This window comes from Aspergillus affinis (assembly GCF_023601865.1).
Source record: "Aspergillus affinis strain CMG 70 chromosome Unknown NODE_30_length_300691_cov_86_450199, whole genome shotgun sequence".
Classification (NCBI taxonomy): domain Eukaryota; kingdom Fungi; phylum Ascomycota; class Eurotiomycetes; order Eurotiales; family Aspergillaceae; genus Aspergillus; species Aspergillus affinis.
In genome coordinates, this window is record NW_026515811.1 from 98,598 (window position 1) to 111,073 (window position 12,476).

The window sequence follows — 12,476 nt, forward strand, 5'->3', positions numbered from 1 at the left end:
CTACCAAAGGACTATGCAGGGCTTGGCGTTCATATGTATATAGCTTGAGGCAGCAGCGGACTTGAAGGGGTTCGAGTCTCGCCCCAAGGCTGACATCAAAGCCTCCCAATCTCCTAACTGTCTGTCATTCGACGCTGGTGTAGCCTATATAATATAAATATCCATAGTTCACTGCCTACTTGACCTGAGTCCCGCCTCGACCTTTCAGCGAATCTCCCACTGACCTCCAACATCATGGTGCCTCAAAATACCCAATCTCTCAGGTATTACCCCATTTCTGAGGGCGAAATGAAGAGATCTAACCCCTGCCGCATTAGACATTCTATCTAGATGGTCAGCCCATCACCACAAAACACGCCGAGCAGCTGCATCCTTACCGTAACACTGTGCGCCGCTTAGATCTAGCGCCCGACTCGTTTCGGCACACCTTCACCATCAGTCACATCAGTCATCGTCAAACAGCAGACGAACGGGTGGGAGAAAACGTTTCGAAATGAGATGAAAGCCTACGGCAAGTTAAAGGAACTCCAAGGAACAGTGATCCCGCAACTTTATGGCCAAGGCTCTTTCAATGGACTTCCGGCTCTCATTCTTTCCTATGTCGAGGGGAGGATTCTACACGACCACGCGCGCAGCAAAACCAATGTCCAAGAGAAAGCCCTAATACTCGCCTTACGCAAGCCCTCAAGAAGCTATATGATCACGGTGCTGAACACTGGGACCAAAGATTAGACAACTTTTTGTTCTGTGGTCATGGAGACTTCGACAGTAGCAAAGTGATGATTGTCGACCTCGAGGATATCCAGTTTCCCGATGAGACTGAACCTTGGGAAACCAACGTTAACTTGGGCGGAGTCGGCGCTTTGATGAGCGAATTTAGATATGTCCGCAACCCGAATCGTGAACCATCGCTTGTTCGCTTATGGATGACAAAAAACCATGGCGAGAATGCATTTGATGCGGTCGGTCTAAGAGGTCCGACGCAGCTTATAAACCGAGGGAACACGGAGGAGCTAAATTCTACCATTCCTTCGGGCGTATATGAGTAAAGAGGAGATTATAGAGCCAATCCGTCGGAACAAGAAAGGTTCTCAACGATCTTGGAAACTGGCCAAGGAAATTGTCCAGAAGCCTTCATCCCTTACTCCTTTCATGATGCTACACTGGAACAGTTGTTCCCATACAGCAGAACCTAGTCAGCAATTCTGTCAATACACGGATCGCATACCGTCGTCAATCGCTACTGAGAAGGCCCCATAAGCAGTTCATGCAATGGGTCTCTGAGCGAAATTCATTTGAGACGGGCCCCACGTTCAATTGCCCGCAAGAAATTTAGTTTCGCTTTCCACCGACAATTAGATGATCAAAATAAGGATCTCATCAAATAGCAAACATGATCAACAATATAGGGACAGCTCTGACCTCCTATCTTCTCCATAGACAGGGGGCAATCAGTGGTTGTCGATCCTCCCCAAACCCCGCCTGTCTACCATGATCATTGGCATTCCATACATCCATCGAGCAAGAGATCCGAGCTACATATATCTCATCAAGAGTGAGGAGAGGAAAAGGAAGGAGTTTGATGTTGCAGGCCCTTTTGCGAGGGCAAGTTGAGGAAAAGCTTCAGGAGAGAGTGATGAGACATTGTAGAAGAGGGATCATATGAAATTGGGGGTATTGTTTGTCTAGGGCTTTAGATATATTCACAATACTAGAAAACGCATCGATAGAAGATAAATGACGTCATTCATAGATGAGACGATCATTATGAGTTACTCTACAATATCTAGGAATTGGCTCTTAGTATTAATGGATAGGCTTCGGATATTTCTTTTTTAGATATGTACAGTCCAAGTCCATGCTTAGAGAATCATTCATTTCCCATGCTTCTGGTTGAACTCATCCGCCACCCGTCTTGTCGTGGTGATGATATCGACACAACCGGGAGAATCGGAGTGACAACAGATGGACAAGGGGTAGTTCTTCAGAGGAAGCTGCACCGTGCTCCCATCAGTTGCAGTCACCGACTGCTCTTCGATCTGCTGCCGCACGTGTTTTTCCAGATCCACCAGATCCCAGGGTTTCTTCTTCCGGTCGATCACCAGCATGCCTCTTGAATCATACTTGACGTCACCGTAGAGCTCCGCCCAGAATTCAATCCCCAGGTCGGTGGCCGCCTTTTCCATTTGAGTTCCGGCCAGCCCGAACACCGGCACACCCTTGGGAATGCCCAGCATGACCGCCTTGGCCACCTCGTAGTCGCGACACATCATCCCATACAACACCCCGTGGGGTTTGACGTGGTGGAGAGGCACACCCTCCCGGTCCAGGAAGCCCTGCAGAGCGCCCACCTGGTAGATGGTCATCGCGGTGAGCTCCTCGGGCGAGAGTTTCATCTCCCGTCGCCCGAAACCTTGGAGATCCGGTAGTCCGGGATGGGCGCCCATTCGGACGTTGTGGGCTTTACAGTTGCGGACTGTCTCCATCATGATCAAAGGATCGCCACCGTGGAACCCACACGCGATGTTGGCGATGTCGATCATGGGGAGGAGTTCTAGGTCGGGGCCGCATGCCCAATTGCCGTACTGTGAAGATGTTAGTCGATCTCATGCTCATGAGGCATCAGGATGTCTCTAATTTAGAGATAGAGAAGAAGGTTAAAAGCAGGGATAAAGAGTAAGAGAATTACTTACGGCTTCTCCCATATCGCAATTGAGCAATGCTTTCTGCTGTATCGGCGCCATTGTGGTTCTTTTCAATTGTGCGAATCCAAAGTGAACTATAATGCAATTCAATTGATCGAGAACGAAGATGAATAGGAAGATACAAGGTCAAATGGAAAGAATTAAATGGTGTGAGTGAATCAACCTCGTGAAGCAGTATCAAGTAGGTCGAAGGAGGGGTTGTGATTCTTATCAGGAAGTTTGGGTCACCGACTCCGCCGGCGACTCCAAAGTCTCCAACTGCAGATCCCCCGGCGTGCAGCTAGTTAACTCCAACTTTGAAGCTGCCGAACCGACTTATCGTCAACGCCTGATTCGTACTACAGATCTGGATGGAACGCACCGTCATTGGGTCCTATCACCGAGAGCTTGTATCATACCAGACGAGGCAATGGCATACATTACCTATTTAACGAGCAAGACCGTCCAATCTGTTGAGACAATGACACTGCCCCTCGTTGCGTCGCTTGTTCACGATGGGTGCCCTGAAGACGATATTGATCGCTAACCGTGGCGAAATCGCGGTAAGAATCTTGAAAACAGCCAAGTAAGGCAATTCCTAGTTCCGTCTATAATTCTTTCTTTATCCGGCAGCGACCGGATTCGACAACCGCTAACCCCCAGCATCAGGAATCTGAACATTCGAACCATTGCTGTGTATACCGAACCAGACGCAGCTTCTACTCATGTTCACCTAGCCGACCAGGCATTTCTCCTCTCCGGTTCGCCCTCAAAGGCGTACATTGACGGGTAGGTTTCATCGAACCCGGATCTGATGTCATAGCTGACTCCAGCCAGTGATCAAATCATAGAGATCGCCAAACAAAACCATGTAGACGCGATTATTCCCGGCTACGGATTCCTGTCGGAAAATTCAGACTTTGCCAGAGCCGTGGCTGCCGCTGGCATGGTCTTCGCTGGCCCTTCGCCTGAGAGCATCGAGGCTTTCGGTCTTAAACACACCGCACGCGACCTTGCCACAAAAGCCGGGGTACCCATTGTACCCGGCTCACAGGGTCTAGTGACGAGTGAGGATGAAGCGGTAGCGATATCAAAGAACCTAGGATTTCCGGTTCGGTGCCCGATCGCGGTAGATGTGCGCCAACCAGGCTAACTGTATCCCAGGTCATGCTAAAGGCTACGGCTGGCGGAGGTGGAATGGGTTTGCTGACGTGTAACACCGAGAAAGAGGTTCGCGAGTCCTTTGCCACCGTCAGGTCTCGGGGAGAAGCCCTATTCAAGAACGCTGGGATGTTCATTGAGCGTTATTACCCCTCAAGCCATCACATCGAAGTTCAGGTCTTCGGTAACGGTAACGGCAAGGTCATTGCCATTGGTGAGCGCGAATGTTCGATTCAGAGACGCCATCAGAAAGTCATTGAAGAATGTCCAAGTCCATTCGTGACGAGAAACCCCGGCCTCAGGCAAAAGCTGTGCGATGCTGCGGTCAGTCTCGGGGAGTCAATCAAGTATGGCTCGGCCGGGACTGTGGAGTATCTCGTGGATGACGAAACGGGCGCGTTCTTCTTTCTCGAAATGAACACTCGGTTGCAAGTCGAGCATGGGATTACAGAGCTTTGCTATGGAATCGACCTGGTGGAGCTTATGTTGAAACAGGCAGATGCTCAGCTTTCGGGCAACACAGGCGTGGAGGCAAGCTTCCTTGCCGGGATCCCCGTGGATACCCCGTCAGGCGCAGCTATCGAAGCTAGAGTCTATGCCGAGAACCCAGTCAGAGACTTTGTTCCATGTCCTGGAACCTTGCAGAGCGTTGAATGGAAAGAGCTTCCCGGATCTAGAATCGATACGTGGGTTTACAGAGGGGTGAAGATATCGGCAAACTACGGTACGTTTGCCACAAAATCATCAAACTATATCGAAAGAGCCAAACTGAAAGCCTGAACAGATCCACTACTTGCGAAGGTCATGTTCCATGCACCCGATCGACAGCAGGCCATCGAGGGAATGAGGAAAACACTCCTTGAATCACGCATCTGCGGCCCTCCGACAAGCCTAGAGTTTTTGGCCGAGATACTTGCTGCCGAGAAATTCATTGCTGGAAACACGCTGAACAAGTTCCTGGAAACATTCGATTATCATCTATCAGCTATCGACGTCATCTCCGGCGGTGCCTACACACTGATCGAAGATTGGCCTGGTCGTCCGACTTTAGGACGAGGCTTCTGCCATTCCGGGCCAATGGATCCTTTCGCATTTCGCATTGCAAACGCTCTTGTGGGCAATTCGGCCGGCGTCGAGGCGTTGGAAATCACACTGAGTGGACCCGAGTTGCGATTCCTAGGACCATCGATCGTTTCTATCTGCGGTGCCTCAGTTGAAGTCAAACTCGACGACAAGCAGATCCCCATGTGGTCTAGAATTCAAGTAGCTGCAGGCCAGCGCTTGAAAATCGGAAAGACCACCGGAAATGGCTGCAGAGCCTACCTCGCTATATACGGGGGATTCCTCAACGTTGCCGAGTGGTTTGGATCGAAGTCCACATCGCCAATGGTTGGCGTCGGAGGCTACCAGGGTCGACAGCTTGCGCCGGGTGATCTTCTATCAATCACGAGTCAGGTCCCACAGGTCTCGGGTGAGCTTTCGTTACCGGAGGCTCTCATTCCCAGATACCCCGATAGCTGGGAGATCATGGCCATGCCGGGACCTTACGACGAGGGCTATCTCGCCCCAGAGAGCATCGACATGCTGTACGAAACAGACTGGAAAATCTCCCACAATGCGGCCCGAGGTGGGATTCGCCTGATTGGGCCCAAGCCTAAATGGGCTCGTTCGGATGGTGGCGAAGGTGGTGCTCATCCCTCTAACTTAATTGAATATGGCTATGCGATAGGATCTCTTAACTGGACGGGCGATGACCCCGTTATCTTCCCTCAAGATGGCCCGGATTTCGGTGGCTTCATTACCAGTCATACGATCGTGAAAGCCGACCTTTGGAAGCTCGGCCAGGTCAAGGCCGGTGATACTCTGAAATATAGAGCGGTTTCTCTGGCAGATGCCATTGCAGCTCGCAACGACAGAGAAAACTTTCTCTCTCAAATCGAGAAGGGTTGTCGGAATGGGAATCTAAGCGGTATCACGCCAGTGACAAATCACCTCCCTTCAGCTTCGACCACGGCGACTCGCGGGTCTGGTCTGGTTCACCAGATTCAAGAGAACGGGAGCCAGCCACTGGTATCATATCGACAGGTATGCCCACCTACAGAACTAAACAAAGCCACACAGGACTGACATCAAATACTCTTCAGGCAGGAGATGACTATATGTTGATTGACTACGGCCATGGATCTTTCGACCTGAACCACCGCTGCAGAGTGACATCTCTCAAGAAGATGCTCAACGAAGCTAAGGGTGACATAGCCTTCTCTACCGGACTAATCTCAATGGTTGGATGTGGCAACTGTAAGGCCCTCCCCCCTCCTCCCACTCAATCCCATTAAATCTCAAACTAACAATCACCCCCCCTCAAAACAGCCCTAATGCTCTACTACGACGGCACCAAGATCCCCCAAGCCACCCTCCTAACCTACCTCAGCAATCTAGAAACCCAACTCGGCGACCTCCGCCGCGCCAAAATGCCCAGCCGGCTCTTCAAACTGCCCCTAACCTTCGAAAGCCAGCGCCAAAAAGACGCTCTCACCCGGTACATGGAAACTCAACGTCCCTACGCCTCCTACCTCCCCGACAACATGTCCTTCGTGGCCAAGAACAACGCCTTCACGAAATCCGAATTCGAGAATATCTACCTCACCGCGCATCTCATGGTCGTCTCCGTGGGCTTCTTCACTGCCCTCCCGCTCGCGCTTCCCGTTGACCCTCGGCAACGGATGAATTGTCCGAAAATGAACCCGAGTAGGGTGCATACCCCCGCCGGCTCGGTATCCTGGGGTGGTAGTTGCATGGCGCTGTATAATGTTGATTCGCCCGGCGGGTATCAAATGACGGGAATGACGATCCCGGGAGTGGATATTCTTGGTTCGAAGCGCGGATATCACGCTAGTAGGCCGTGGCTCTTCGAGGAATTCGATCAGATCACATTCTACCGCGTCGAGGAGGATGAGTATGAGCGGCTCCTGGCACGGTTTAATAGCGGGCGCTACGAGTATGAGTGGCAGGAGGTGGTGTTTGATATGGCAGAACATAACCAACTGCTAGAGGAGACGAAAGATGAAGTCCGTGCGATCCGGAAGAAGCAGCGACAGGCGCAGACGGAGATGGATCAATTGGAATCGGAGCTGTTGGAGCGGTGGGCGAGGGAGAAAGCGGAGAAGGGGGTGCCGGTGGATGAGGTGGAGAGTTTGTTGAAGGATCCGGATGTGGTGGCTGTGGATGCGCCGTTGAATGCGAATGTGTGGAAGGTGGAGGTGAAGCAGGGGGAGAAACTCGAGGAGAATCACCTCGTGGTGGTACTGGAGGCTATGAAGTTGGAGATCGCGGTCAGGGCGGAACCGGAGGTTGTGGGTGCCTCGGTCGAGAAGGTCCTGGTGCAGCCGGGTGATTCGATCGAGGCTGGGAAACCGTTGGTGTTGGCGAGGAAGACATAGAGTGTGCGAGAATGTATCTGCTGTGGCGTTTGATGGAATTTGCTGATGACTCTTGGAGGGAATTTTTCTACCACCTAGGTTCTTTACCTGTACGCTTTGACGTACTATGACTTTTATGCAGATAGCATCTACCTTGAATTAAGATCAAGTTGAAAGAGAAAGAAAAGGTCTCAGTCTACTAAACCAGGGGTATTGCATTCATCATTATCTTATAAGTAAAAGCAAAATTAGAAGGAAATATTGCTGAAGACTCGAAAGAGATCAAGGTAGAAATGATAAGAAAGAAAGAAAAGAAAAGAAAAAGGCCAAAACCTTCTACCCCCACCAAAAACTCACGCTGACACCAGCCTTCAAGCCCCGAACATAATGCCACCATCCCACGGGGATATAAAGACTCTCGCCCTCTCTCAGCACGGTATCGACGTACTCGGCCTGGAGAAACCCCGGCCACATGGCGTCCCACTGCTCCGATTCCGCGGGAGAGAGCTCAATGGCCGCAAGATCGACCTGGGAGGTATTGGACATGTCTATCAGCTGCGGTTTCTGATCGGGGCCGTCTTCTGCATGGTGGGTTGGATTTGAGTGATCATTCCTGGCCTCTGGCGATGACGACTCGTTGACGGATTCCATTCCCTTGGGATAGATCTGCGAGGCTGGGGTGTGAGGGGAGTAGAGACGGATGTACTTGGTTCCCGCGACCTGCACGAGGATGTTATGGTACGGGTCATGATGGAGAGGGGATATCGTCCACGACGGACCGATCCAAGTATTGATAATCGGATCGCTAGGGAGACCCATGTCTGAGAAGGAGTGGTGTGATACACTGTCGTTTTCGCAACGTTCATGGTCCGAAGTGGTGGACATGGTTTCGGAGTCGGTGTCCTTGGTCCGCTTTTCCTGCTCGCGACGCTTCTTCAGGTAGACCGGCGTGCCGGGTTCTGGGCCGGGTGGATCGATGTAACAGTAGTCGGGGATGCATATATCCTTGCGCAGGGCAGGAATTTGCGAGAGTAGGTCATGCTGCGCCATATAGCCAGTTTGGGGTTCGTCGTCATAGCCATCGCCATCGCCTTCATTGGCATCCTCTCGCCAGATGTATCGATCGACGAACTCGCCAAACTCCATGATCCGCTGTCCCCAACCCTCGTCGGTGTACGATCGACCGATTTCCACAGGTACGAGCCGTCGACCGCCGAGGGTGCGTCCGAACCAGTAGTCTCGTGAAGCCCAAGGACGCTTCGACATCGCGGGCCAGTGTTCCACCGCGTCGGTCATTACCAGGGGCGTTCGGACGGAATGGATGTGATGCTCGATGGCGCTGAAGGATGGTGCAGAGATACGCATGACGGGATGCTTTATCTGGGGCGCCGGGATCGAGTCTGGAGGGAAAAGAGGAGGTGAGGTTTTTCGGCGCTTCGCAGCGGGGCGTACAGCTTCGTCGAAGGTTTCGGGGTCGTCCACCGAGGCCGCATTTTTGGTGCTCGAAGATAAGATCGCACTCTGCAGGGCATCGAGGAGAGATTCGGTGAGTGTTTCGCGCAAAGGAGCGCCGGTCATGATGAGCGCTTTATCGAAGATGTGTATCGTCGGCGAGAGCCACGGCGCAGTAGAGTCCACCTTGATCCCTCCCCTGCCGTCTCCGTTTCGTATACGATCAAGGTCCTCTATTAAGCGAGACAGCCATGAAATCTGGTCTTTCTCGCCATCGGAGTCCGAGTTTCTCTCGGTTAATAAGCCACAGTTGCTGCAGATCTGAAGACAGGCCTTGACGATGCTCGCGTCCGTGTAGAGCCGTCGCCAACAGGTCTCGACATCCTTGAAGGGGAAAACGCGTAGTTTCGCGTCGGCAATCTCAAGGGCCTTGTCAGGTGAGTTCAGCACGAGGCTCCGATGGGCTTCAATATCGTGGTTGAGGCATTGCAGAATGGGGTCGTCAGAGGCCGGCTCGGCGATGGCGGAGAGCGCGAGGGCGATGACGCCTGGGAGGAGAACCATGATCTTATAAGTGAGCGGGCATGGAGGATAAGCTCTCTAGTGCAAATACCCAAAAGCGTAAATGATATCACGTAGTAATAAGCGAGAATATTACGTCGAGTCACGGTTCTTCACGTTGGATGATTCATGGCGGTTCTGTTGATGTTTCTTTGTTCTGGCGCGTTCTTCCCTTTATTTTTTTCCCCCACGACGTCATGCGGAATTCATGTGATTCGCAGCACAATTCCCTCACGTCAACTTTAGTAATGATTGATATATTCAATATATTTTCATAAGACTTCATACGGATGAAGCCGTCAGATACTTCTCTCTGAACGTTCATATTCAAGTCAAATTCGTTTCAAAGTGGTGACTCTGAGTGTATAGATCAATGATAGATTATTCCGTAGGTATATCTTCTTAGTCCGTCCTTACTAGAATGCCATAGTAGCATGGAATACCATCATTTGGTCACTCCTTGAATAAAGCGGTTCATAATATTATACACTGCTTGCCTAATGCTCCCTCAATCCGCATAAGGCTTGCTGACAGGTCATTTATAAATACAAAGCATGGTGCTATACAAGACGTAAAGAGACTGCGAGTGCCGATTGGCAGCTCCCTTGCTATTCTTGGTCGAAAACAGACCCCTTTTCAGACACCAAGAGTCGACCATTGCAAATCAATCCAGAAATTCCATCACAAGTTTAGGAAGTTGGCTTACGCCCTCGCCTCTCATGGCACTGACTGGGACTGCGCAGACCTTCTCCTTCCATCCGTTTGTGTGACCGCCCGGGTGCTCAGCTTCGCCTTTCTCGACAGAACCGAGGTATGCGCGCAGCTTTTTGAACTGCTCCTGTGTTTCCGGGAGATCGGCTTTGGTGGCCACGACGAACCACGGCTTCGTGTGAATAGGAGGCAGGGAGAGCTCGGGGAGGTTGCTCGTGCTATTGAGCGGTTGATGCTCCTCGGGATAGAGCTCGGGGAGGCCAGGAGAGGGCGGGACCCAGGCCAAGGGATCCTCTTCGTCTTCTTGGGAGGCCGGTTTCATGTCGCGCACCCCCTCGTATTCGCCCAGCTCGCGCCAGAGATTCTGCAGTTCCTCCACAGGGTCCCCGGCACTGAGGTCGACCACAAAGGCCAGGATGCCGGCCCGCTCGATGTGTCGCAGGAAACCCAGACCCAGGCCGCGATCCAGATGGGCGCCTTCAATCAGGCCCGGAATATCTGCGATTGTAAAATTGGTCCGCCGAGCCTTGCCCTTAGTTTCAACCAGTGGTCGTCCCTTGTGATCGTCGATGACCACGGTGCCGATATTCGGCGACAGGGTAGTGAATTCCCAATTTCCGATCCGCGTACGACTGTTAGTCAAGGAGCGAAGCAGCGTACTTTTCCCAGCGTTGGGTTTGCCAACCAATCCAACGTCCGCAAGCAGTTTCAATTCGAATTCTAGTTCAAGACGCTTCCCACCCTCGCCCCGAGACGCAAAATTCGGCCGGGTGATAGAGCGAGAAATCCAATGCGGATTGCCCAACCCCCCGGCTCCGCCTGCAGCCAGCAAAATGGGCTTATCCATGTGGTGGGAGAGGTCGAGGTGGATGGGGGCTCTCGGTTCCAACGAGGCAATGTGCTGTCGCCGCGGTGGGTTCTTGGGAAACACGGTCGTGAGAAAATCGGACGGGTTGGCGCCAGGGTAGAGCACCCAGCGGTCATGCCGGATAGAAGGGAGCCCAATCTGGTCGAGTTCATCCTCCCTGTCCATGCCCATCTTGCGTTGTTTCAGCAGGATTTCCTCCTCGGCCACAGGGTCGTACCGCTCCACCTCACGCACGACAGTCCCGACAGGGACCTGTATCAGGACATCCTGGCCCCGCTTTCCCCCTTTGCTCTTGCCCTGTCCATTTCTGCCACGACTGGCCTTGATGATGCCCCGGCGAGCCAGCTTATGCAGACTGGTGATACCCTCGACGGCCTGGATATAGACACTTCCGCCGCTGCCGCCGTCGCCGCCGTTCGGTGGACCTTCCTCAATGTATTTTTCTCGAAGGTACGAGACGCACCCGTTGCCACCGGATCCCGCGTGTATAATCGAGCGACATTTATCCTGGAAGATGAATCGGGAATAGTCGTCGGCCGAGGGGTTGAGGTGCGACAGTTCGGGGTCATGGTTGGCATGGGGACGAGAGACCCCTGGTTCCGTAGTGTCCGTCTGTGAGCTGTACAAGCGACATGTTTGGGGTACCCTGTTCGGCCTATTGCCGATCGAGCGAAGGACAGAAGTACGTTGTAGGAGCGAAAATGAGAGCAGAAGGCCTGATCGTTGGGTCGTCATTTCTGTCAGACTAAATTAGGAATCTCTCATCCTGGGATGAAAGATCCTACGTATGAGGGTTAGAGTGTTTATTTCAAAGGTGAGCTTACCACCATCTTCCTTGGAATTCGTTCAAGAAGAGCTGGTGGGTAAGTGATGCAATGGCAGACAATCCAGAGCTGGCAGATGTTGCACCGTTATCGTCACAAATCTGTGCACGTGACCTTATCAGCACCTGGCATGATTGATGCCTTGGGAATGTGGCAATTGACCGTCGTACCATGGCGGGCTGGATTTTAAATTCTAGTTACCTTGCAGAAGTGGAAGGAAAATATAGAGATAGAAGAGAGAGAGAATATGCAGGATCATCACACAATATCTCACGGCGAAGACCAGAAATCAACAAAATCGTTTGGTCAATGTTGTTGTGTACATACCTCCTCAGGGTCAATCCTGGATGTGAACGCACTGTGATAGAATACATCAGCGACAGCATTAGTTTAGTCGCTATTACAAAAACACTGTAGACTTTAGATGTCTGGTTGTATTATGTTGAATTGACTACACAATGGGAGGTGGATCATGGATGGCGGAAATGTTTGATCGATCTACACAGAAATATGTATCTTGATCCTCATGATCTAGCTTGGCCTTGACAGCACCGAGTTGGAAATTCAACGTCGAAAATCACACCATACAAATCATTTTCATCTATCCTGTTAAACGCAATGTGTACTACCTCGAGGAACAACCGTCTAGCCCTACAAAAGCAAAATTTTTGAAATCTACCTGGACTAGGGTACATCCATAGTCGTTCTAATTTGGCGTGTGTATGTATACACCGTAAGTGCATACTTTTTTCTTTCCCACTCATCCTACCGCTAAACGCCCCACAGACAGAAAGTT

General features: G+C 51.7%; 4 protein-coding genes across 4 annotated transcripts; 1 reads left to right on the forward strand and 3 right to left on the reverse strand.

Annotated features, from left to right (window-relative positions):
- Positions 1 to 1,874: 1,874 nt before the first annotated feature.
- On the reverse strand, positions 1,875 to 2,744 carry KD926_006067 (LamB/YcsF family protein; the record flags this gene model as incomplete). Its single annotated transcript, XM_053099040.1, has 2 exons — positions 1,875 to 2,585; positions 2,694 to 2,744. 2 exons carry the CDS (start codon positions 2,742 to 2,744, stop codon positions 1,875 to 1,877), a joined length of 762 nt encoding a protein of 253 aa, XP_052957129.1.
- A 455-nt stretch (positions 2,745 to 3,199) lies between these two features.
- On the forward strand, positions 3,200 to 7,285 carry KD926_006068 (bifunctional urea carboxylase/allophanate hydrolase; the record flags this gene model as incomplete). The annotated part of the gene is made up of 7 exons (XM_053099041.1): positions 3,200 to 3,270; positions 3,354 to 3,473; positions 3,522 to 3,795; positions 3,849 to 4,569; positions 4,630 to 5,930; positions 5,990 to 6,143; positions 6,216 to 7,285. 7 exons carry the CDS (start codon positions 3,200 to 3,202, stop codon positions 7,283 to 7,285), a joined length of 3,711 nt encoding a protein of 1,236 aa, XP_052957130.1.
- Positions 7,286 to 7,600: 315 nt separating this feature from the next.
- On the reverse strand, positions 7,601 to 9,280 carry KD926_006069 (putative JmjC domain protein; the record flags this gene model as incomplete). Its single annotated transcript, XM_053099042.1, has 1 exon — positions 7,601 to 9,280. One exon carries the CDS (start codon positions 9,278 to 9,280, stop codon positions 7,601 to 7,603), a length of 1,680 nt encoding a protein of 559 aa, XP_052957131.1.
- A 661-nt stretch (positions 9,281 to 9,941) lies between these two features.
- KD926_006070 (GTP-binding protein Obg) lies at positions 9,942 to 11,591 on the reverse strand (the record flags this gene model as incomplete). Its single annotated transcript, XM_053099043.1, has 1 exon — positions 9,942 to 11,591. One exon carries the CDS (start codon positions 11,589 to 11,591, stop codon positions 9,942 to 9,944), a length of 1,650 nt encoding a protein of 549 aa, XP_052957132.1.
- Positions 11,592 to 12,476: the final 885 nt, after the last annotated feature.